The following is a 25,305-nucleotide window of genomic DNA, read 5'->3' as shown; positions in this document are numbered from 1 at the left end:
GATCCCAGAATCAGGGATATTTGGATCCCAGAATCAGGAATATTTTGATCCCAGAATCAGGGAAATTTTGATCCCAGAATCAGGGATATTTGGATCCCAGAATCAGGGATATTTGGATCCCAGAATCAGGGATATTTGGATCCCAGAATCAGGAATATTTTGATCCAGAATCAGGAATATTTGGATCCCAGAATCAGGGATATTTTGATCCCAGAATCGGGAATATTTGGATCCCAGAATCAGGGATATTTTGATCCCAGAATCAGGAATATTTTGATCCCAGAATCAGGGATATTTGGATCCCAGCTGGCAGGGAAGGAGCAGAGTTTGATTTTCTCTCTGTTTGTTGCAGGCCATCATCAAATTCCTGCAGGGGCGGGGAGTGCTGATCCTGCTGGCGTCCTCAGCCCTGGCACGGGAGGAAGGTGAGGATGGGCTGGTTCCTGAAATAAACCTGGTTTCTGCAATTAAACCTGGTTCCTTAAATTAAACCTCATTTCTTAATTTAAACCTGGTTTCTTCAATTAAACCTGCATTCTTCAATTAAACCTGGTTTTTGAAACTAAACCTGGTTCCTTAACCCAAACCTGGTTTCTTAAATTAAACCTGGTTTCTCAAACCAAACCTGGTTTTTGAAACTAAACCTGTTTTTTAAACCAAACCTGGTTTTTTTAAACCTGATTTCTTGAGTTAAACCTGGTTTTTGAAACTAAACCTGGTTTCTTAAATCAAACCTGGTTTCTTAACCCAAACCTGCTTTCTTCAATTAAACCTGGTTTCTTCAATTAAACCTGTTTTTTTAAACTAAACCTGCTTTCTTGAATTAAACCTGGTTTCTTAAACTAAACCTGGCTTCTCAAACCAAACCTGGTTTTTTAAACTGAACCTGGTTTCTTAAATTAAACCTGATTTCTTCAATTAAACCTGGTTTTTGAAACTAAACCTGATTTCTTAACCCAAACCTGGTTTCTTAAACTGAACCTGTTTTTTAAACCAAACCTGGTTTTTTTAAACCTGATTTCTTGAGTTAAACTTGGTTTCTTCAATTAAACCTGGTTTCTTAACCCAAACCTGGTTTCTTAACCCACACCAGGTTTTTGAAACTAAACCTGGTTTCTCAAACCAAACCTGGTTTTTCAAACTAAACCTGGTTTCTTCACCCAAACCTGGTTTCTTAAACTAAACTTGATTTCTTAACCCAAATCTGGTTTCTGAATCCAAACCTGGTTTCTCACACTGAACCTGTTTCTTTAAACTAAACCTGGTTTGTTAAACTAAACTTGATTTCTTAACCCAAACCTGATTTTTCAAACTAAACCTGCTTCCTTAACCAGAACTTGGTTTCTCGAACTGAACGTGGTTTCTTAACCCAGATCTGGTTTCTGAAACTAAACCTGGTTTCTCAAACCAAACCTGGTTTCTTCAATTAAACCTGGTTCCTTCAATTAAACCTCATTTCTTAATTTAAACCTGGTTTCTTCAATTAAACCTGGTTTCTTAAATTAAACCTGGTTCCTGAAATTAAACCTGGTTTCTTCAATTAAACCTGATTTCTTAAATTAAACCTGCATTCTTCAATTAAACCTGGTTTTTGAAACTAAACCTGGTTTCTTAACCCAAACCTGGCTTTGCAAAGTGAATCTGGTTTCTTAAACTGAACCTGGTTTCTTAAACTGAATCTGTTTTTTAAACCAAACCTGCTTTCTTTAAACCTCATTTCTTGAGTTAAACCTGGTTTCTTCAATTAAACCTGGTTTCTTAAACTGAACCTGGTGGTTTCTTGAATTAAACCTGGTTTCTTAAATTAAACCTGCATTCTTGAATTAAACCTGGTTTCTTAACCCAAACCTGATTTCTCAAACTAAACCTGGTTTCTTAACTCAAACCTGGTTTCTTAAACTGAACCTGTTTTTTAAACCAAACCTGGTTTCTTTAAACCAGCTTTCTTGAATTAAACCTGGTTTCCTAAATTAAACCTGGTTTCTTGAATTAAACCTGGTTTCTGAATCCAAACCTGGCTTCTCAAACTGAACCTGGTTTTTTAAACTAAACCTGATTTCTCAAAAAAAAAACCTGGTTTCTGAAACCAAACCTGGTTTCTCAAACTAAGCCTGTTCTTTTAAACTGAACCTTATTCTCTTGCGCTAATCCTGGTTTCTCCGTGTGACCCCCCTGTTTTGCAGGCCTGGAGCCCAAGGAGCCCGTCAGCCTGCTGGCCCTGTTCCTGTTCAGCTCCCCCCGGGCACTGAGCCCCCCAGGTAAAGCCCCCCGAGCCCCCCAAGCTCAGGCCTGGCCTGGAGGGCCTTCAAAAGGGGAATTTTCTGCTCCAGGGTTGGGTGGGATCCACCTGGAGCAGGTTTGGGGGGTTTGGTGGGATCCATTCAAAGAATTTGGACATTTCTCCAGGGCTGAGCTTTTTGTTTGCTGATTTTTGGAGCTTTTTGCTTCAATGTTTCCTTTATTCCTTTTTCCTTTCCTTTTTCCTTTTCCTTTTCCTTTTCCTTTTCCTTTTCCTTTTCCTTTTCCTTTTCCTTTTCCTTTTCCTTTTCCTTTTCCTTTTCCTTTTCCTTTTCCTTTTCCTTTTCCTTTTCCTTTTCCTTTTCCTTTTCCTTTTCCTTTTCCTTTTCCTTTTCCTTTCCTTTCCTTTCCCTTCCCTTCCCTTCCCTTCCCTTCCCTTCCCTTCCCTTCCCTTCCCTTCCCTTCCCTTCCCTTCCCTTCCCTTCCCTTCCCTTCCTTTTTCCTTTTTCCTTTTTCCTTTTTCCTTTTTCCTTTTTCCTTTTTCCTTTTTCCTTCCTCTTTTTCCCTTCCCTTTCCCTTTTCCCTTTTCCTTTCCCTTCTCCCTTTCCTTTCTCTCCTTCCTTTCTCCCTTCCATTTTCTCTTTTCCATTCTCCCTTCCCTTTCCCCTTTTTCTGTTCCCCCCAGTGTTTCCCTGCCCCAGGCAACGATCCAGTGAATCCCCTCCCTTTCTACCTGGATTAAATCCCTTTATTTCCCTTTCCAGTGGAGCAGCAGGACACCCAGCCCAGGAGCTCGGGTGCCTCCAGGAGCTCCATCTCGCTCAGGATCCCTTTCTACCTGGAATATAATCCTTTTTATTTCCCTTGCAGTGGAGCAGCAGGACAGCAGTCCCAGGAGCTCGGGCAGCTCCAGGAGCTCCATCTCTTTGAGGATCCCTTTCTACCTGGAATAAATCCTTTTTATTTCCCTTTCCAGTGGAGCAGCAGGATGGCAGTCCCAGGAGGGAGGGCAGCTCCAGGAGCTCCATCTCGCTCAGGAGCTCCATCTCTTTGGGAATCCCTTTCTACCTGGATTAAATCCCTTTATTTCCCTTGCAGTGGAGCCGCAGGTTGCCCAGCCCAGGAGCTCAGGCAGCTCCAGGAGCTCCATCTCTTTGAGAATCCCTTTGTACCTGGAATAAATCCCTTTATTTCCCTTGCAGTGGAGCCACAGGACACCCAGCCCAGGAGCTCGGGCAGCTCCAGGAGCTCCATCTCGCTGAGGATCGCCTCGGTGGTGCCCGGGCTGCGCTATGCCCTGCACAGGGCAGCCGGCTCCTCCTGCAGCCGTCTCCAGGAGCACCTCCAGGAGTTTGCAGAGCTCCAGGAGAGCTGCCAGGACATTCCCAGTGTCCCCGTGCCCTCTGGGTGCCAGGATGGCGATGCCGGCCCTTCCCGGGCATTCTCAGAGCAATCCCTGGCCCAGCTGCGCCGTTACCTGTCCGACCCCGGCAGCTTCACCCTGGGGGTGTCGGCAGCGCTGCAGTGCCTGCGTGGGGCTGCCGGGAACGTGGGGGACAATCCTGGAAATTCCTCCTCTTCCTCCTCTTCCTCCGAGCCCCCGGGCGCTGCTCCTTGCACCAGATCAGCGGGAGACACACGGGATGAGAGGGAGCTTCCGGAGAGATCCCTGAAAAGCGTCACCTCTCCCAGCAAGCCCTGGGGCCGGGAGCTGAGGAGGAAATCCAGCAGGATCCAGGGGAAGGGCACTGCAGCCCCCGGGGCACAGAGCCCTCCCGGCCAGGGCAGCAGCACGAGCACGGAGGCAGCCAGGAGGAAAACCAGCGGTGCCTCCTCTTCTCCCCAAAAATCGGGATCCGCTGGAAATCCCAACGAGCCCATGCTGAAATTGGCCAACCTGCAGTTGCCACATGGGAGGAAAAGAGGTGAGGGCTGGGAAAATGGGGAAAAAATGGGATTGGTTTCCTCCTTCCATCCAGCTGGGATGCTCGGGGTTCACTGGGAACCATCCAGGAGCTTTGGGGTGGAGGAGTTCGGGAATGGGATGGAGGAGGTTGGGAATGGGGTGGGGGAATTGGGAATGGTGTGGGGGAGTTGGGAATGTGATGGAGGAATTTGGGAATGGGGTGGGGGAATTTGGGAATGGGATGAAGGAGTTTGGGAATGAGATGGGGGAGTTGGGAATGGGGTGGGGGAGTTTGGGAAGGGGGTGGAGGAGGAATTTGGGAATGGGATGGAAGAGTTTGGGAATGGGGTGGAGGAATTTGGGAATGGAGTGGAGGAGTTTGGGAATGGGGTGGGGGAGGTTGGGAATGGGGTGGGGGAATTTGGGAATGGGATGGAGGAGGTTGGGAATGGATGGAGGAATTTGGGAATGGATGGAGGAGTTTGGGAATGGGATGGGGGAGTTTGGGAATGGGGTGGAGGAGTTTGGGAATGGGATGGAGGAGTTTGGGAATGGGATGGGGGAGTTTGGGAATGGGGTGGAGGAGTTTGGGAATGGGGTGGAGGAATTTGGGAATGGGATGGAGGAGTTTGGGAATGGGGTGGGGGAGGTTGGGAATGGGATGGAGGAATTTGGGAATGGGATGGGGGAGTTTGGGAATGGGGTGGAGGAGTTTGGGAATGGGATGGGGGAGTTTGGGAATGGGATGGAGTAATTTGGGAATGGATGGAGGAATTTGGGAATGGGATGGAGGAATTTGGGAATGGGGTGGAGGAGGTTGGGAATGGATGGAGGAGTTTGGGAATGGGATGGGGGAGTTTGGGAATGAGGAGGAGGAATTTGGGAATGGGATGGAGGAGGTTGGGAATGGGATGGAGGAGTTTGGAAATGGGGTGGGGGAATTGGGAATGGAATGGAGGAGGTTGGGAATGGGATGGAGGAATTTGGGAATGGATGGGGGAGTTTGGGAATGGGATGGAGGAGTTTGGGAATGGGGTGGAGGAGTTTGGGAATGGTGTGGGGGAGTTTGGGAATGGGATGGGGGAACTGGGAATGAGATGGGGGAGTTTGGGAATGGGATGGGGGAGTTTGGGAATGGGGAGGAGGAGGTTGGAAATGGGGTGGGGGAGTTTGGGAATGGGGTGGAGGAGGAATTTATGAATGGGGTGGAGGAATTTGGGAATGGGATGGAGGAGGAATTTGGGAATGGGATGGAGGAGGAATTTGGGAATGGGGTGGGGGAATTTGGGAATGGGGTGGGGGATTTTGGGAATGGGGTGGAGGAATTTGGGAATGGGGTGGAGGAGGAATTTGGGAATGGGATGGAGGAGGAATTTGGGAATGGGGTGGAGGAATTTGGGAATGGGGTGGAGGAGTTTGGGAATTGGGAATGGATGGAGGAGGTTGGGAATGGGATGGAGGAGGTTGGGAATGGGGTGGGGGAGTTTGGGAATGGGATGGGGAGTTTGGGAATGGAGTGGAGGAGTTTGGGAATGGGATGGGGAGTTTGGGAATGGAGTGGAGGAGGAATTTGGGAATGGGGTGGAGGAATTTGGGAATGGGGTGGAGGAAAGTGGATGTGACCCAGCCTGGTGTGCTGGACCCAGAATTTCTCCGAGATGAATTCTCAGGAGCATCCAAATCAATCTCAGGAATTATCCCAGATAACCCACCTGAGATTCCAGATCACATCTTCCTTCTCATTATCCTGATGGAATTGGGAATAAATTAATTATATTCCCAATTAAATCAGGATAATGAGAAGTAAAACCACCAAAACCTCTTCCCAATGAATTTTTAATTCCCAAATTCAAGCCAAGCCCTCATTTTCCCTGTCCCAGGTGCAGAGGTCCTGGCTGCAGAGATTGTCCCCAAACCCCAGTGTGAAGCTGCTGAGATGGAGAAGGAGAGCTCAGCTCCCAATGGCCCTGCTGTGGAGGCCAAGAGACCCAAAACCCTGGAAAACCTGGACACCAGGAAGGATCCTGTCCCTGACAGTGGCACCACAAAGCCAGGGAAAAGCAAAACGCAGAAAAACGTGGAAAGCAGAGCAGCAAAACCTCAGGAGAAGCAGCAGGAAGAGAGTGGTGAGAAAAAAAATTCCCTTGGGAAAAAAATTCCTTTAAAAGCTGAGCCATCCAGAGAGTGGTGAGAAAAAAATTCCCTTGGGGAAAAAAAAATTCCTTGAAAAGCTGAGCCATCCAATGGCAGGGAGGAAACAAATGGGTTTGGATTGAAATGGGGGAAAATGTCAAATATTGGGGAGAAATTCTGGGGTGGAATTCCCAGAGAATCCTCCTGGATCCCTGGGAGTGTCCAAGGCCACTGGGAGAATGGGATTGGGATGGGATGATCCTAAATTCCCTTCCAACATTCCATGACCCAACATTCTCTCATTGCCTTTAGGGTGCAGCCAGCATCTCTCCATGGGATGGCTCCTGAAAAACCCAAAAAAACCCCAAAACAGCGAGTTTTGCTGTAAAAAACCCCAATTTTTTTCTGTTACTCAATAATGGGATGAGCCATGGGGTTGGAATGGGATGATCCTAAATTCCCTTCCAACATTCCATGATCCAACATTCCATAACCCAATATTGGTTGTTGCCTTTTAGGGTGCAGCCAGCATCTCTCCCATGGGATGGTTCCTGCTAAACCCCAAAAATCCCAAAAAAGCCAGATTGGCTGTAAAAAACCCCCAATTTTGTGTCTCACTCAGTAATGGGATGGGCCATGGGGTTGGAATGGGATGATCCTTAAATTCCCTTCCAGCATTCCATGATCCAACATTCCATGATCCAATATTGGTTGTTGCCTTTAGGGTGCATCCAGCATCTCTCCCATGGGATGGCTCCTGCTAAACCCCAAAAAATCCCCAAAAAAACCCAATTTATCTGTACAAAACCCCCAATCCAAAACTGGATTTTTTCCCTTCCAAAGTTGATTTTTCCCTTTCTAAACGGATTTTTTCCCTTTATTTAATGTTTTTTCCCCTGTTCCCCGCAGAGCGGAAGGAGCCGCCCTCGGAGCCGCCCGGCCCAGCGCCATCCCAAGCAGAAATCCCGGGAAATGTTCATCCCATGGCAATCCCCAGCTCTGCCTTCGCCCTGCCAGGGGACAGCAGCGACTCCCACGCCCTGAACCTGCTGGCTGACCTGGCCCTGGGCTCCTGCATTCCCGCCTTGATTCCCAAGGATTCTGCGGAACGCGGCGATTCCTCGGCGCCCAAATCCCCGCGCGCCGCCTCCGACCACAAATACCACCGGGGGGACAGGCAGGCCAGGAAAGCTCCGTGCAGCAGGGTGTGCCAGAGCCAGGCTGGCCCTGATCCAGCACATCCCAACCCGCCGGCTGCTCCTGCCAAGGAGAAAACCTCGGGAATTGTCAGCAGGAGCAGCGCGGCATTCCCGGCGTTCCCGCACTCCATCATCTCCGCCGAGCACTCCTACGCCTCCCCCATGCCCGAGGATGCCAGAGCCGCCCCAGATCCCAAAGGGAATCACACCAGGAATGCCCCGGCTGCCCCGCTGGTGGGGAAGGTGCTGCCCTTCCGGCACCAGCAGGGCGGCGCCGCCGAGCGCGGGCGGGGCCGGGGCGGGGCCGGGAGGAAGGAGGAGTTCGGCAGGAGGCACTCGGTGAGCGTGTGTGGGAGCGCCCTGAGGGTCACGTGCCGCTGGGAGGAGCAGTACCTGTTCCACCTGGACAGCCGGTACACCAACGACGCCCTGGAGAAAACGGTGATCCGGGCCCTGCACGGGTGAGTCAGCCTGGGATGGGCTGGGGGAGTTTGGGAATGGGGTGGGGAATTGGGAATGGGGTGGGGGAATTGGGAATGGGAATGGGATGGGGGAATTGGGAATGGGGTGGGGGAATTGGGAATGGCGGGGGGAGTTTGGGAATGGGGTGGGGGAGTTTGGGAATGGGGGAATTGGGAATGGGGTGGGGGAGTTTGGGAATGGGGGAATTGGGAATGGATGGGGGAGTTTGGGAATGGGGAGGAGGAGTTTGGGAATGGGGTGGGGGAATTGGGAATGGGAATGGGGTGTGGGAGTTTGGGAATGGGGGAATTGGGAATGGATGGAGGAGTTTGGGAATGGGGTGGGGGAATGGGGAATGGGGGAGTTGGGAATGGGCTGGGGGAATTGGGAATGGTGTGGGGGGATTGGGAATGGGGGAATTGGGAATGGGATGGGGGAATTGGGAATGGGATGGGGGAGTTGGGAATGGGGGAATTGGGAATGGGAATGGGGTGGGGGAGTTGGGAATGGGATGGGGGAATTTGGGAATGGGGAGGAGGAATTGGGAATGGGGTGCAGGAGTTTGGGAATGGGGGAATTGGGAATGGGGGAATTGGGAATGGGGTGGGGGAATTGGGAATGGGATGGAGGAGTTTGGGAATGGGAATGGGGTGTGGGAGTTTGGGAATGGGATGGAGGAATTTGGGAATGGGATGGGGGAGTTTGGGAATGGAGTGGAGGAATTTGGGAATGGATGGAGGAGTTTGGGAATGGAGTGGAGGAATTTGGGAATGGATGGAGGAGTTTGGGAATGGGGTGGGGGAGGAGGAGTTTGGGAATGGGATGGGGGAGTTTGGGAATGGGATGGAGGAGTTTGGGAATGGGATGGGGGAATTGGGAATGGGGTGGAGGAAAGTGGATGTGACCCAGCCTGGTGTGCTGGACCCAAAATTTCTCACAGATGAATTCTCAGGGTTGGATTCCCAGGGATGGATTCTCAGGGATGAATTTCAGGGATGAACTCCAGGAATGAATTTCAGGGATAAACTCCAGGGATGAATTTTAGGGATGAATTTCAGGGATGGATTTTCAGGAATGAAATCTCAGGGATGAATTTACAGGGATGGATCCTCAGGGATGAGCTCCATGGATGAGCTCCATGGATGAATTTCAGGGATGAATTCCCAAGGATGAATTCCAGGGATGAAATCTCAGGGATGAATTCTCAGGCATGAACTCCAGGGATGAATTCCATGGATGAGCTCCATGGATGAATTTCAGGAATAAATTTCAGGGATGGATTTTCAGGGATAAATTTCAGGGATGGATTCTCAGGGATGGATTTTCAGGGATGAACTCCATGGATGAATTCTCAGGGATGAATTCCATGGATGAGCTCCGTGGATGAGCTCCGTGGATGAATTTCAGGGATGAATTCTCAGGGATGGATTTTCAGGGATGAGTTCCATGGATGAATTTCAGGCATGAACTCCAGGGATGAATTTCAGGGATGAATTTCAGGGATGAATTCTCAGGGATGAACTCCAGGGATATATTTTAGGGATGCATTCCCAGGGATGAGCTCCAGGGATGCATTCCCAGGGATGAACTCCATGGATGAGCTCCACGGATGAATCCCCTGGCGCAGAGCAGGGAGGATGAGGATGGTTCCCACTCTCTCTGCTTCCCCCTCCAGGCCCTGGGACCCCGATCTCCCCGACGACGTGGAGGGGATGAAGCTGATCCTGCACATGTGGGTGGCCCTGTTCTACAGGAAGCCCAGCAAGCTCCTGAGCAGCTCCAGGAAGGTGGTGGAGCACAGCAACCCCAGCAAATTCGTCTCCATCAGCAGCTCCGGCGGCTTCCTGGAGCTCAGCGACGACAGCCAGGACTGCTTCGGCTCCGAGACGCGCGCGGCCGACTCGGCCTGGGACCCCGAGCAGAGCCCCAGCAGCTCCCTGGACCCCAGCCCGCCCTGCCAGGGCGCCCCCCAGCCCCAGCAGGGCCCTGTGGGCATGGCTGGGGACAGCACCGTGTCCTCCTCCTCGGGGGAGCTGCCCTGTGGCAATGAGGAGGAGGAGGAGGAGCAGGAGCCTTCCTCCACCAGCTGTCCCGAGAGCCTCTCCCTGCAGGGGCATTCCAGGGAAACGCGGGGTGTGGGCGTTCCCGAGGAGGAGGAGGAGGGCACAGGGGGTGTCTGCAGGGTCACTGCCAGTGCCACCAACGGGGTGAGTGCGGCCTGGGGGCTCCAGGCACTGTGGGCTCTTAAAAAACAGGAGTTTCCTCTTAAAAAATGTTCCTTTTAGAATAGGAGGGTTTTCTCCTTAAAGGAGCAGAATTTCCTCTTTAAAAGAGCAGGAGTTTCCTCCTAAAAGAGCAAGATGTCCCTTTTAGAGGAGCAGGATTTTCCTCTTAAAGGAGCAGAATTTCCTCTTCAAAGAGAAGGATGTTTCTTTTAGAAGAGCAGGATTTTCCCTTTAAAGGAGCAGAATTTCCTCTTTAAAAGAGCAGGATTTTCCTCTTAAAAGAACAGAATGTTCCTCTCAGAAGAGCAGGATTTTCCCCTTAAAGGAGCAGAGTTTCCTTTTAAAAAGAGCAGGATTTTCCTCTTAAAGAAACAGGATTTTCCTCTTGGAAGAGCAGGATATTCCTCTTAAAGGAGCAGAATTTCCTTTTAAAAAGAGCAAGATTTTCCTTTTAAAATAACAGGGTGTTCCTTTTAGAGGAGCAGATTTTCCTCCTGGAAGAGCAGGAATTTCCTCTTAAAAGATGTTCCTTTTAGAGGAGCAGGATGTTCCTCTTAAAGGAGCAGAATTTCCTCTTTAAAAGAGCAGGATTTTCCTCCTAAAAGAGCAGGATGTTCCTCTTAAAGGAGCAGAATTTTCTTCTTTAAAAGAGCAGGATTTTCCTCTTAAAATAACAGACTTTTCCTCTGGAGGAGCAGGATTTTCCAGAGGCATGGAGCAGCTGTGCCTGTGGGGTATCCAGGGAAGCAGGGATGCTCTCCAAAGGGAGGAATCCCCAATTAAAGTAATTCATGAGTCCTGCTGAGGTATTTCCAGGCCTCAATTTTCAACTTGGACAGAGGAGCAGCTTCCATAGGGCTGGAGCTGTTTTCCATGAAGGCAGAAATATTCCAGTGGTTTTTTTTTTTTTTTTTCCTGCATTTTCCTATGGGGAATGTTTCTCTCTGTGGTTTGTGTTCCAGGAGGAGCTGCCGGATGCCGGGATCTCCCCCGGCCCTCCCGAGGAGCTCGGGCAGCAGGAAAAGCAGCAGGAAAAGCAGGAAAAGCTGCAGGAAAAGCAGCAGGAAGAGCAGGAAAAGGAGCTGGAAAAGCAGTGGGAAAAGCAGGAAAAGCAGCGGGAAGAGCAGGAAAAGCAGGAAAAGGAGCAGGAAATGCAGCACAAAAAGGAGCTGGAAAAGCAGCAGGAAAAGCAGCGGGAAAAGCAGCAGGAAATGCAGGAAAATCAGCAGGAAAAGCAGCAGGAAAAGGAGCTGGAAAAGCAGCAAGAAAAGCAGGAGGAAAAGCAGCGGGAAAAGCAGGAAATGCAGTGGGAAAAGCAGCAGGAAAAGCAGGAAAAGCTGCAGGAAAAGCAGCAGGAAAAGGAGGAAAAGCAGCAGGAAAAGTGGGAAAAGCAGGAAAAGGAGCAGGAAAAGCAGCAGGAAGAGGAGGAAAAGCTGCAGGAAAAGCAGGAGGAAAAGCAGGAAAATCAGCAGGAAAAACAGTGGGAAAAGCAGCGGGAAAAGCTGCAGGAAAAGCTGCAGGAAAAGCAGGAGGAAAAGCAGGAAAAACAGCAGGAAAAGCAGCAGGAAAAGCAGCGGGAAATGCAGCGGGAAAAGCAGCTGGAAAAACAGGAGAAGCAGTGGGAAAAGCAGGAAAAGCAGCAGGAGAAGCAGCTGGAAAAACAGGAAAAGCAGCGGGAAGAGCATGAAAAGCAGGAGGAAAAGCAGCAGGAAAAGTGGGAGAAGCAGGAAAAGCAGCGGGAAAAGCAGCAGGAAATGCAGGAAAATCAGCAGGAAAAGCAGTGGGAAAAGCAGCAGGAAAAGGAGCTGGAAAAGCAGCAGGAAAAGCAGCGGGAAATGCAGGAAAATCAGCAGGAAAAGCAGCGGGAAAAGCAACAGGAAAAGCAGGAAAAGATGCAGGAAAAGCAGGAAAAGATGCAGGAAAAGCAGGAAAAGCAACAGGAGGCAGGCCCAGGGAGCGGCCCTGGCCCTCCCGAGGATGAGGAGGGCGCCGGAGGCTCCGGGCGGCCCCGGGCAGGTGGGGATGGCGCCGATCCGCAGCCTGCCCGTGATTCCGATCCGCAGCCTGCCCGTGATTCCGATCCGCAGCCTGCCCGTGATTCCGATCCGCAGCCTGCCCGTGATTCCCATCCGCAGCCTGCCCGTGATTCCGATCCGCAGCCTGCCCGTGATTCCCATCCGCAGCCGGCCCGTGATTCCGATCCGCAGCCTGCCCGTGATTCCGATCCGCAGCCTGCCCGTGATTCCGATCCGCAGCCGGCCCGTGATTCCGATCCGCAGCCTGCCCGTGATTCCGTGCCCTTGGGAGCAGCTGCTGGGAGTGCAGAGCCTGGGGGAGCCCCTGAGGAAGGGGAGGAAGGCCAGGAGCCCTCGGAGCGCTCAGAAAAGGAGGAGAGGGAGGAGGAGGAGGAGGAGAAGAAGGAGAATGAGGAGTTGGAGGACGAAGTCTCCTTCACGGGCCCCGTGGGTTTGGTGCTGTCGGAGAGCAGCGATGCCGAGATGGAATGCGAGCAGAATCCCGGGAATTCGGTGTCTCCAGGAGAGTTTGGTGTTCCTGAGCAGGACCCCGTGCCCAGCCCCACCTCCCTGGCACCCCGACCCTGCCCAGCGCCCCCGGGTGGGGCCGGGGCTGTCCCTGCAGCATCTCCCGAGGAGGAGCCACCAAACCAGGAGCAGCCCCCGGATCCCTGGGGCGCTCCGGGCACGCCGGGCTCGGAGCCACACGGGGCTGGAGTGGCGTCACGGCCGGGTGAGAGCGGCCGGGAGCTGGCAGTGCCCGCTGTGCCCAGCCCTGTGCGCGGGGCACAGCCCGACAGCGTCACAGACAGCCCTGGGGACGGCTCCGAGCGCACCCACCGGGATCAGGCACCCTCTGGGCAGCCCTGGGAGCCGGCCCGGAGCTCGGGACCCCCCTGCAGCCCCGACAGCAGCTCCGTGTGCCCGGCCTCTCCCAGCGCCTCCGTGCATCCCTGGGCTGCCCCAGAGGATCAGCCCGTGGGGAGCCTCCAGCCCCACCTGGGACAGCAGCGCGGGGGTGACGCCGATCCCAGCCCCGATTCCCTGGGTGGGCACGGGGCTGTGGAGGAGGAGCAGCCGGGGAGCCCCTCGGGCCATGGCACGGAGGAGCTGGATGATCCCGTGGGAGCAGGAGATGGCCCGGCCTCCCCCTCTGAGTGTACAGACACAGGAGATGAGTGCAGAGCCCAGGAGAGCGGGGATGTGTTCCCTGGCATGGAGAATTCCCCTGGGAATCACACCGCGAACACGGAGATGGCAGAGACCCCTCCCCACCGTCACCTGCTGGAGCCAGAGCCCTCCTCCTCCATCTCAGCCGTGCAGGAGCTCCCTGGGCAGCAGCAGAGCTTCCCAAACCTCCAGCGGGACTCGGCTCCCGCTCCGGAGGGAGCGAGCACCGGAGGCTCCAGCATTCCCGCCGTGCCGGGCCGGCGCGAGTCGGTGCTGTGCCGCCTCTGGAAGCCGGGCCGGGCAGGAGGAGCCGTGCAGGTCAGCGTGGCTGCCTGGAGCCCGCGTGGCTCCTTCCGTCCCAGCTGCTCCCGGGAGCTGGAATCCCCAGCTCCCTGCTCACCTGAGCCAGCGCCGGCGGAACCGGGAGCTGCTCCTCCTTCTCCCTGGGAGCCGTGGGACCATGCGGAGCCTGCGGAGCCGCGCTCGCCCCTGCCCGAGGCGCTGCCTGGGGTGCTCCCACCCACTCCAGACAGTGCACGGTGGGCTGGGAGACACGGCAGCCATGGGAGCCCCAGGAACCATGGGAGCCCCAGGAGCCATGGGAACCCTGGGAGCTATGGCAGCCCTGGGAGCAGCCCCAGGAACCAAGGGAGCCCCAGGAACCATGGGAACCCCGGGAACTATGGCAGCCCTGGGAGCAGCCCCAGGAACCAAGGGAGCCCCAGGAACAGCCCTGGGAGCTGTGGGAGCCCCAGGAACCATGGGAACCCCAGGAGCTATGGCAGCCCTGGGAGCAGTCCCAGGAACAGCCCTGGGAGCTGTGGGAGCTTCAGGAACCACAGCAGCCCCAGGAACCATGGGAGACTCAGGAACTATGGCAGCCCCAGGAATTTTGGCAGCCCCATGAGCTGTGGCAGCCCCAGAAGCTGTGGTAGCCCTGGTAGCCCCAGAGACCATGGTAGCCCTGGCAGCTATGGTAGCCCCAGGAGCTGTGGCAGCCCCAGGAACTTTGGTAGCCCCAGGAGCCCCAGGAACTTTGGTAGCCCCAGGAGCTGTGGCAGCCCCAGGAACTTTGGTAGCCCCAGCAGCCCCAGGAACTATCTCAGCCCCAGGAGCTGTGGTAGCCTCAGGAGCCATGGCAGCCCCATAAATGGTGGCAGCCCCAGGAACTATGGCAGCCCCAGAAGTTGTGGTAGCCCTGGCAGCCCCAGGAACTATGGCAGCCCCCGAAGCTGTGGTAGCCCTGGTGGCCGTGGTAGCCCCAGGAGCCATGGCAGCCCTGGTGGCCCTGGTAGCCCCAGGAGCCATGGCAGCCCTGGTGGCCCCCGGAGCCCGGCAGGGGATGCCGGAGGGAGCCCCGGGGAGGAGGAGGAGGAGGAGGAGGAGGAGCCCTTCCTGCCCGAAGAGCTGGAAGGGGGCAGCATTGCCAGCCCTGCCCCTTTCCCAGGCCGGGAGTGCCCCCTGTGCCAGCCCTGGGATGAGTGTGAGCACCACCCCGAGGGGTCCCAGGGGTCCCCTGATCCCGACTGTGCTGGCACTGAGGGGGGACAGGGGGACATTCCCGCTTCTCCCATCCTGTGGGACGAGCCCGGGGATCCCTCTGGAGAACCCCCAGAGTTCAGTGATGCTGAGGATATTTCGGATGCGCTCCCAAGGGAAGAGCAGCTGCCAAGCCAAGGCACCCACGAGGGCTTGGCCTTTGAGGATCCATTGGAGAATTCCTTTGGTGACTCAGAGCAGGAATATTTGGAGGGGAATTCTCGCTCCCCTCTTCCGAGCAGGAGCTCCTGCATCGTGAGGTCCGTGGATGCTGCAGGAGCAAGGACTACCTGGGACAGCTCCTCCTGGAGCTCCGAGCAGGCGGAGGAGCCCGGGGAGGGCTGGCACTGGGATGTCCCCAGGGGTTCGGGGGGCATCGTGGTGACCAGGCAGTGCCACCAGAGGGTGGCACGTTTCCAGCCGCCCCGGAGGCGCAGCCGCCGAGCCCGCGAGTCCCACCTGGCCCGGTCCCTGCTGGGGACGTGGCGGGGCCTGCAGGAGATCACCCAGCACACATTGGACATGGAGTGCCTCCGCTTCCACTATAAGCTAAAGGAAATCCTAAGGAAGGGCAAACCGCCCTTTTCTACCTCCAGAAGCCTCTTCCCGATGGCCTCCCCACCCCGCGTGCCGCTGTCCCCGCGCAGCAGGAGCCCCCTGCGGGTGACAATCCCGCCCTCGGAAGGGTGGCCCCGCTCCCGCAGGGACCCTCGGGCCGCCAGGAGGGCACGGGCGCGGAGCCGTGAGCGCGGGGCCGCCCTGCGCCTGGCCCGGCTGCGGCACCGGCACCGGCCCGGCCCGGAGCCAGAGCCCCGCGGGGACGGGCACGGGGACGGGGACGGGGACGTGGCCGGCATCCTGCGGGAGTTCTCCGAGTTCCAGAGGCTGCTGCTGCCCGGGAGCGCCGCCCCGGGGCAGGGGGAGCCCGGGGTTACCCGGCCGGGGCTGGCGCGGCCCCGCAGGCCGGCAGAGCTCCGGGGAATGGTGGCGGAGCTGTGCGGGGCCCTGCGCTGCCACCTGCGCCGCGTGGCCGCCGCCCGGCTGCCCGGGATGTTCTACCTGCTGGAGAGCGGCCAGGAGCCCTTCTTCCACAGGGCCAAGGTGGGAGCTGCTCGCGGAGCAGGCTGGGGGGACGGGATGGATTGGGGTGGGTGGTGATGGATCTGGATGGATTGGGATGGATCAGGATGGATTGGGGTGGATCGGGATGGACAGAGATGGATTGGGGTGGATCAGGGTGGATGGGGATGGATTGGGGTGGATGGGTTGGATTGGGATGGATTGAGATGGATCAGGATGGATGGGGATGGATCAGGATAGATTGGGGTGGATCAGGATGGATTGGGGTGGATGGGGATGGATGGGGATGGATTGGGATGGCTGGAATGGATCAGGATGGATTGGGGTGGGTTGGGGTGGATTGGGATGGGTTGGGGTGGATGGAATGGATTGGGATGGATCAGGGTGGATGGGGATGAATTGGGATGGATGGATTGGATTGGGGTGGATCAGGATGGATGGAATGGATTGGGATGGCTGGAATGGATCAGGATGGATTGGGATGGATCAGGATGGATGGAATGGATTGGGATGGGTTGGGATGGATTGGGATGGGTTGGGGTGGGTTGAAATGGGTTGGGGTGGATGGAATGGATTGGGATGGATCAGGGTGGATGGAGATGGATTGGGGTGGATGGGGATGGATTGGGATGGATGGATTGGATTGGGGTGGATCAGGATGGATGGGAATGGATTGGATTGGATTGGGGTGGATTTGGATGGCTGGGGATGGATGGAATGGATTGGGATGGATGGGGATGGATGAAATGGATTGGGATGGATCGGGATGGATCAGGATGGATTGGGATGGGTTGGGATGGATGGAATGGATCAGGATGGCTGGAATGGACCGGGATGGATTGGGATGGATGGAATGGATCAGGATGGATTGGGGTGGGTTGGGATGGATGGGGATGGATCAGGATGGCTGGAATGGATCGGGATGGCTGGAATGGATGGGGATGGATGGAATGGATCAGGATGGCTGGAATGGATCGGGATGGATGGAATGGATCGGGATGGGCAGCTCCAGGACAGAGCTGAGGGTGGCAGGAGCAGGGAGGCCTGGGCAGCCTGACAGGGGTGGTTTGGGAGCCAGGAGCCAGCCTGGCTCCCAGTGCCAGGAGTTGGAATCACGGGCACAGGAGCCTTGGGATTGAGTCATCAGAGAACCGTGGAATGGTTTGGGTGGGAAGGACCTCAAGGATTATCCAGTTCCAGCCCCATGGCAGGGACACCTCCCACTGTGCCAGGGGGCTCCAGGCTGGCCTTGGGCACTGCAGGGATCAGGGGCAGCCCCAGCTGCTCTGGGAATCCCTTCCCAAAATCCCAGCCCAGGCTCCCTCTCCAGGGAATTCCCTCCATTCCCAGCTCTCCCAGCCTGGCATTGGATCCATCCCCACCCCGACTCCTCTCCAGGAAGGGATTTTGGGCTCTGGGGGCTTCACTGGCAATCTCAGCACTCCAGGAAGGGTCTCCCTTCCCTTTGCCATCCCCAACTTCCATAAAAACCCCTGGGGATGGATTCTGAGTGTCCCAAATGCCAGAATGGTTTGGGTGGGAAGGGCCCTTCAAGCCCATCCCATTCCAAGCCCACCATCCCAGGCTGCTCCAGCCTGGCCTTGGGCACTGCAGGGATCAGGGGCAGCCCCAGCTGCTCTGGCAATGCCAGCCCAGGCAGGAATTGCTCATTGCCAAGATCCCACCTAAATCTGCTCTGGTTTAGCCTGAAGTCCCCCCAGCACTGCCAAGGCCCCCAATGCCCCATCCTGTGCATTTCCCATCCCTGCAGGGCTGGGGGCTCCCATTCCCCCCGTGTTCCCAGGGGAACACTCCCAGCCAAGCTGCCCTGTGTGTGTTGCAGGCCCTGCTGGAGGCGCGGGGGTTTGTGAGCACGGAGCCCCTGAGCTTCTGCAGCGCCCGGCGCGGGGCCGGCGAGCGGCTGCTGGTCATCGTCAGGAACCAGGACATCGCCTCGCACATCCACACGGTGAGCCCGGACCCTGCTCCTCCTCAGCACTGCGGCTTCATCCCGGGATTCACTAAAACTGGGAGCAGCCCAGCTCAGGGCACTGGGGCTGGGCTTCCGTGGGCTGGGCTTCACCCTGGCTCAGGGAGTGTTTGATCTGCATCCAGCTGGGATGGGGTGGGATGGGATGGGATGGGATGGGATGGGATGGGATCCATGGGATGGGATGGGATCCATGGGATGGGATGGGATGGGATGGGATGGGATGGGATGGGATGGGATGGGATGGGATGGGATGGGATGGGATGGGATGGGATGGGATGGGATGGGATCCATGGGATGGGATCCATGGGATGGGATGGGATGGGATGGGATGGGATGGGATGGGATGGGATGGGATGGGATGGGATGGGATGGGATCCATGGGATGGGATGGGATGGGATGGGATCCATGGGATGGGATGGGATGGGATCTATGGGATGGGATCCATGGGATGGGATCTATGGGCGATGGTGAGTGCTGGCAGTGGCTGCTGTCACAGGGATGTAAAGGAATGGGATGGGATGAGAGGTGATGGGTGCTGGTCATGGAGAGGTCATGGGGAGATGATGGGTGCTGGTCATGGGAATGGGGTGGGATTTATGGGATCCATAGGATGGGATGGGAGATGATGGATACCAGCAATGGGTGCTGGTCATGGGATGGGAGATGGTGAGTGTTGGAAACAGGTGCTGGTCAGAGGGATGGGATGGAATGGAATGGAATGGAATGGAATGGAATGGAATGGAATGAGAAGAGATGGGAGCTGGTCATGGGAATGGAATGGGATGAGGAGTGATGGGTGTTGGTCATGGGGGTGGAATGGGATGAGATGGAATGGGATGAGAGATGATGGGTGTTGTTCATGGAGAGGTCATGGGGAGATGGTGGGTGCTGGTCATGGGATGGGATGGGATCCATGGGATGGGATGGGATGGGATGGGATGGGATGGGATGGGATGGGATGGGATGGGATGGGATGGGTTTGGCTCCCTGAGCTCCCTGTGCCCCCTGTTCTGGGGCCGTTCCCAATGCCCGTTCCTGGAGCAGGTGCCGTGCCTGCTGGAGCTGAAGCGCTGTCCCAGCGTGGTGTTTGCGGGCGTGGACGAGCCCGAGGAGGTGACGGGTGACACATTCCAGGAGCTCTTCCAGGCCGGGGGGTTCGTGGTGTCCGACGAGGAGCTGCTGGAAAGGGTGACCCTGGGTGAGTCCCACTGGCACATCCCAAACCTGCCCCTTGCTTCTGCTGCCAGGGGACTCCTGCCCTCCCTCCGACTCCTTCCCTCTCTCTGGGGTGGAGTGCCCAGCTCAGGGTCCCACAACATCCCGGGCCAGGGCAGGGCAGGGCAGTCCCACGGGTTTGTGGTCCCAGGACAGGTCCCTGGCTGTCCCTGGTGTTTGTTTGGCCTGGACACTCATGGAAGGCTTTAGGTTGGAAGAGACCTTAAGGAGTATCCAATTCCATGGCAGGGACACTCCCACTGTCCCAGGGGGCTCCAATCCTTCCTTGGATGTTGCAGGGATCAGGGGCAGCCCCAGCTGCTCTGGGAATCCCTTCCCAAAATCCCAGCCCAGGCTCCCTCTCCAGGGAATTCCCTCCATTCCCAGCTCTCCCAGCCTGGCATTGGATCCATCCCCACCCCGACTCCTCTCCAGGAAGGGATTTTGGGCTCTGGGGGCTTCACTGGCAATCTCAGCACTCCAGGAAGGGTCTCCCTTCCCTTTGCCATCCCCAACTTCCATAAAAACCCCTGGGGATGGATTCTGAGTGTCCCAAATGCCAGAATGGTTTGGGTGGGAAGGGCCCTTCAAGCCCATCCCATTCCAAGCCCACCATCCCAGGCTGCTCCAGCCTGGCCTTGGGCACTGCAGGGATCAGGGGCAGCCCCAGCTGCTCTGGCAATGCCAGCCCAGGCAGGAATTCCCAATTCCCAGGATCCAGTGGGAAAAGGAGGAGAATTTGCTGCTGCCTTCAGCTCCTTTTGGGGAGTGGCAGAGAAAACAGAGCCACCTCTGCTGGGAGAGGCTCAGTGAGGTGACAGGGACAGGCTGCACGTGTCCTTTCAGATATCAGGGGAAAAAATCCCACCAGGGCATGGTGGCAGTGCCCACCCTGCGCAGTTTGGGTCTCCATCCGTGCAGGGACTCACAGCTCCCCTGGACAAGGCCCTGGGCACCCCAGGCTGGGCACTGGGCCCAGAGCCCCCCAGGCCCCTCTGTGCAGCCCCGCTGAGCTCTGCTGTCCCCTCAGGCCAGCTGGAGGAGGTGGTGAAGCTGCTGGAGAAGCTCAACAGGAGCGGGAGGTGGAGGTGGCTCCTGCACCACAGGGAGAGCAAACAGCTCCGAGGAGAGCTCAGGTACCGGCTCCCAAAGCATCCCCAAAACTCCCTCAGCACATCCCAAAACTCCCACAGCCCATCCCAAAACTCCCAAAGCATCCCCAAAACTCCCAAATCACATCCCCAAAACTCCCAAAGCATCCCCAAAACTCCCAAATCACATCCCCAAAACTCCCAAAGCATCCCCAAAACTCCCAAAGCCCATCCCAAAACTCCCAAATCACATTCCCAAAACTCCCAGAGTCCATTCCCAAAAGTCCCACAGCACATCCCCAAAACTCACACAGCCCATCCCCAAACTCCCAAAGGACACCCCAAAACTCCACAGCACATTCCCAAAACTCTCAATCATATTCCCAAAATTCCCACAGCCCATCCCCAAAACTCCCAAAGGACACCCCAAAACTCCCAAAGGACATCCCAAAACTCCCTCAGCACATCCCAAAACTCCCAAAGCATCCCCAAAACTCCCACAGCATCCCAAAACTCCCTCAGCACATCCCCAAAACTCCCAAAGGACACCCCAAAACTCCCAAATCACATCCCCAAATCTCACACAGCCCATCCCAAAACTCCCAAAGCATTCCCAAAACTCCCACAGCCCATCCCCAAAACTCCCACAGCCCATCCCCAAAACTCTCTCAGCACATCCCAAAACTCCCTCAGCACATCCCCAAACTCCCAAAGCATCCCCAAAACTCCCAAAGCATCCCCAAAACTCCCACAGCACATTCCAAAACTCCCACAGCACATCCTCAAAACTCCCAAAGCATCCCCAAAATTCCCTCAGCACATCCCCAAAACTCCCTCAGCATCCCCAAAACTCCCTCAGCATCCCCAAAACTCCCTCAGCATCCCCAAAATTCCCTCAGCACATCCCCAAAACTCCCTCAGCACATTCCAAAACTCCCAAAGCATCCACAAAACTCCCACAGCACATCCCAAAACTCCCACAGCACATCCCCAAACTGCCACAGCACATTCCAGAAACTCCCAAAGGATCCCCAAAACTCCCACAGCCCATCCCCAAAACTCCCAAAGCATCCCCAAAACTCCCTCAGCACATCCCCAAAACTCCCTCAGCACATCCCCAAAACTCCCAAAGCATCCCCAAAACTCGCTCAGCACATTCCCAAACCTCCCTCCTGCCTTTCCCCAGCCGTGCCAGCTCCTGGCACAGCCCTGGCGCTCAGGGCACCTTCCTGGGCTCTGCTCCTTCCGTGCCCCATCGGTCTCAGCTGGGAGCTGGGCAGGGATGGGGGTGCAGAGCAGGAATTGCCCCTCCAGGTGCCACCAGGGATGGCTGAAGGTGGAGCTGCTCTGGCCTGGGTTCATCCTTGGATGGGTGAAGTGAGAAAACTCCTTGGTTGGGATGAAGCCAGTTCAGCAGGGAAAGGGAAAGCTGGGAACACCAAGGGGTTCATCCCCATTTCCGTCCCAGGCCATCCCCAGGAGAGCCAGGCTCCATCCTCACCCCCTCTCCAACATCCCCTCTTCCTCCTCCTCCTCCCAGCTTTGTGTCCTGAGCCTGTCCAGGCTCTGGGTCACCCCTGGCACAGTGGCACCCACAGTGGCACCCACAGTGGCACCCGCAGTGGCACCCACAGTGGCACCCACAGTGGCACCCACTGTCCTGCCCTTGTGCCCGCAGGCTGTGGGTGAGTGAGAGCAGCCTTGGCTTTCCAAACTCAGCTCCAGCAGCAGCAGAACCCCCCTGACCCCCCACAGCTCCCAGCACAGACCCCAAATCAGCCCCTGAGACAGCAATGAACCCACCCCAGGCCAGAGCAGCGCAGGCAGCCCTGGGGCAGGAGGGAATTTTCCACTTTGGAGCCAGAAAATCCTCCTGGAGAGGCGAATCCCCCCTGCCCGCTCACTCCCTGAGCCGTGCCCGTGCCCTCTCCCAGCAGGGCCGATGGCAGCGCCCAGAGGAAGCAGCAGCTGCTGAGGTGGTGCCAGGGGGCAGAGCTGCTGGAGCTGCTGCCCTTCCATGGCTGCGACGCTGCGGCCGAGCCCCGGCGCGCCCAGTGCCTGCTGGGGCTGCAGGCGCAGCACGTCTGCGCCCGCTTCGCCGTGTTCCTCACAGGTGGGGCATCTGACAGGGCCTGGAGAGGGGTGGCAGGGGTGAAAAATCCCTCTGTGGGATTTGCTTCTTAAAGGTGTGGCTGCTGAAAGGGAATTTGGGGTTTTTTGGGTGGTTTTTGGAGCCGTGGGTGGCTGAGGGTGCTGGCAGAGCAGCCACGGTGGGGTTTAGGGATATTTCCCACAGGTTTAGGAGCAGCTTCCTGTGTTGGAATTAACGGAGCTGCTGCTCCTCCCCTTGCAGAAAACCCCAGCAGCAGCTGCAGGGAGATGCTGGAGAGCAGAGGAATTCTGGTGGCCGACATCTCCACCTTCCTCGCCACGGTGCACAAAGTGGCCGCTCCCTTCAGAAGAAGCTACTGGTGAGAGGGGAGAGCTTGGGATTGATCCCGAAACGCCGGGAGCAGCTCAGGGCCGGCTGTGGGGTGGCCAGCAGGGAGCTGGGACCCCACAGCAGGGCAGGACCATCCCCAAGTGCCGGGTGTGGGATCTGCCAGCCAGCCCTGGGATTCCTGGATCCAGCAGAGCCACGCCTGCAAAACGGGAAAAGCTCCAGGCCTGGCCCTGGGGCGGCTCTGCAGGAGGCTGGCACTGCCCAGAGGGTGCCGGGCACTGCCCAGAGGGTGCCGGGCACTGCCCAGAGGGTGCCGGGCACTGACCTGGGCCACGGCTCTGTGTTGCAGGTGACAAAGTGAAGCCACCAGGACACGGCTCCTCCCCAGGCCCTGTGGCACCAGTTTGGGCATCCCGGTCCTGTGGGGGAACATCGCCACCATCCCAATGGATCCCCACCACCCAACCCAGTGGATCCCAACAATCCCAATGGATCCCCACCACCCAACCCAGTCAATCCCATCAATCCCGGTGCATCTCAATTATCCCAGTGGATCCCAATGATCCCACTGGATCTCCACCACCCATCCCAGTCAATCCCAGTGGATCTCAGTAGATCCCCACCATCAATCCCAATGATCCCACTGGATCCCCACCCTCCATCCCAGTGGATCCCAGTAGATCCCCACCACTCGTCCCATGAATCCCAGTAGATCCCCACCATCAATCCCAGTGATCCCACTGGATCCCCACCACCCATCCCAGTCAATCCCATCAATCCCACTGGAGCCCAGTGACCCCAGTGGGTCCCCACCATCCATCCCAGTGGATCCCATCCATCCCAGTGGATCCCCACCACCCATCCCAGTCAATCCCATCAATCCCACTGGAGCCCAGTGATTCCCAGTGGATCCCCACCATCCATCCCAGTGGATCCCCACCACTCATCCCATTAATCCCAGTAGATCCCCACCATCAATCCCAGTGATCCCACTGGATCCCCACCATCCATCCCTGTCAATCCCGGTGGATCTCAGTAGATCCCCACCATCCATCCCAGTCCCTGCTGGGGGTGGGGGAAAGTCGGGTTTAGCTCTGTACATAAATCTTATTTAAAGGTGGGAAATGCAAACCCTCAGGGGATCCATTCCCTGCCCTCCAGTCTCACATAGGGAAAGTTCTTTTTAAACGGTACAGGTAAATTATTGGAGCGGTTTGAAGGCTTTCCGTGCAGCTGCCGTTGGAGCAGGCACGTGGATTTCCCAAAGTGTACTTGAAGATGAGGAATGAGAACAAATCCCTTTTCCACGAGGTCGTTGCTGTTCAGGCCCACACTACATTTCAGCTCAGCCCTGCTGCCTCCTGGTACCGGTTCCTGGCACTCGTGGAATCCCAGCACAGGAACCCCTGTAAATAGCGGGAGGCAGGAACAGAATAAGCTCTTTTATTTATGGGGGAAAGGAGCAGCCCAGCCCCGTTCCCACCCGGCTCCGCGGGGCAGGGGCGACCCTCGGCTCGTTTTTAAATCAGGACTGCGAGGTCACTCTGTACAGGATGACTTTGTAAAGAGTTTGCTTAATAAAACCTCCAAAATCACGAGTGGCACGCAGCTCTGCTTTCTGGAGAGGGGATCCTGCTCAGCATCCTGCTCAGCATCCAGCCTTTTCCAGCAGGGACAGGGAGGGCAGGGGGTTCTGCAGCTGGGACAGAGGTGGGGAAGCAGCAAGGAGTGAGCAAGACCATGGTGGGCTCCTGGGGGATGGATCCATAGCGCTTCCCTGCAGGAGGGATGGAAGAACCAGAGGAATGAGCAGGTTCCAGCAGGTAGGGATAACGGGATTGTTTATTTTCCACCTGGTTTATGGGCATGGCACAGAGGGAGCTTCCCCACCCCACTCCCAGCAACGAGGGTGGGAAGGGTTCCTGCCAGGGGTACCTCGGGAATTGTTCCAGCCAGTGGCACCTCAGGATTGTTCCTGCAAGTGGCACTTCAAGGGGTGCTGCTGCCAGTGGCACCTCAGGATTGGTCCTGCCAGGGGCACCTCGGGATTGGTCCTGGAGGGGCACCTCAGGAGGTGGTGCTGGAAATGGCACCCCAGGAATTTCTCCTGCCAGTGGCACCTGGGGATTGTTCCTGGAAGTGGCACCTCGGGAATTGTTCCAGCCAGGGGCACCTCAGGATTGTTCCTGCCAGGGGCACCTCAGGAGGTGGTGCTGGAAGTGGCACCTGAGGAATTGTTCCTGCCAGTGGCACCCGAGGAATTGCTTCTGCCAGGGGCACCTCAGGAATTGCACCTGCAATGGCAGCTCAGGATTGTTCCTGCCAGTGGCACCTGAGGAATTTCTCCTGCCAGTGGCACCTGGGCAGGAGGAAGTGCCGGAAGCCCGGCTGGGAGGAAGGGGAGGGGAGGCCCCAGGCGGGCTCAGCTCAGCTTTGGCACCGCGATAGGATCAACCCCAGCTCCTGTGAGGGTGCCAGGGGAAGCCGGTGCCACCCTGGGGAACTGCTCCGAGGCTTTCCCTGGGTTCTCCTGGCACTTGGCACGGCTGTGCCAGCCGGGGAATGGGGAAGGGTGGCTCGGGATTGAACAGCTCC

At 56.3% G+C, this 25,305-nt stretch overlaps 1 protein-coding gene across 10 annotated transcripts in view; it reads left to right on the top strand.

The window, feature by feature from the left end:
• TASOR2 (transcription activation suppressor family member 2) overlaps positions 1-24,324 on the top strand; it is a 46,225-nt gene extending 21,901 nt beyond the window's left edge. For 6 of the 10 annotated variants that reach the window (XM_074540366.1, XM_074540371.1, XM_074540373.1 and 3 more), the window contains 14 exons: positions 353-425; positions 2,184-2,258; positions 3,441-4,163; positions 6,025-6,270; positions 7,187-7,937; positions 9,614-10,145; positions 11,126-11,191; positions 11,741-15,988; positions 17,811-17,936; positions 19,006-19,159; positions 20,212-20,312; positions 22,202-22,380; positions 22,621-22,738; positions 23,060-24,324. In XM_074540366.1, the coding sequence (XP_074396467.1) occupies positions 353-425; positions 2,184-2,258; positions 3,441-4,163; positions 6,025-6,270; positions 7,187-7,937; positions 9,614-10,145; positions 11,126-11,191; positions 11,741-15,988; positions 17,811-17,936; positions 19,006-19,159; positions 20,212-20,312; positions 22,202-22,380; positions 22,621-22,738; positions 23,060-23,071 (7,404 nt within the window). In that variant the 3' untranslated portion in view covers positions 23,072-24,324. Of the gene's footprint in view, positions 1-352; positions 426-2,183; positions 2,259-3,440; positions 4,164-6,024; positions 6,271-7,186; positions 7,938-9,613; positions 10,146-11,125; positions 11,192-11,740; positions 15,989-17,810; positions 17,937-19,005; positions 19,160-20,206; positions 20,313-22,201; positions 22,381-22,620; positions 22,743-23,059 lie in introns of those variants that run through there. The other 4 variants (XM_074540368.1, XM_074540367.1, XM_074540369.1 and 1 more) reach the window with 4 other exon arrangements.
• Positions 24,325-25,305: the final 981 nt, after the last annotated feature.

The sequence above is a fragment of the Zonotrichia albicollis genome, chromosome 4 (genome assembly GCF_047830755.1).
Source record: "Zonotrichia albicollis isolate bZonAlb1 chromosome 4, bZonAlb1.hap1, whole genome shotgun sequence".
NCBI lineage: Eukaryota > Metazoa > Chordata > Aves > Passeriformes > Passerellidae > Zonotrichia > Zonotrichia albicollis.
The sequence above is the reverse complement of the archived record's forward strand: the minus strand, read 5'-3'. Positions and strand labels throughout refer to the sequence as shown.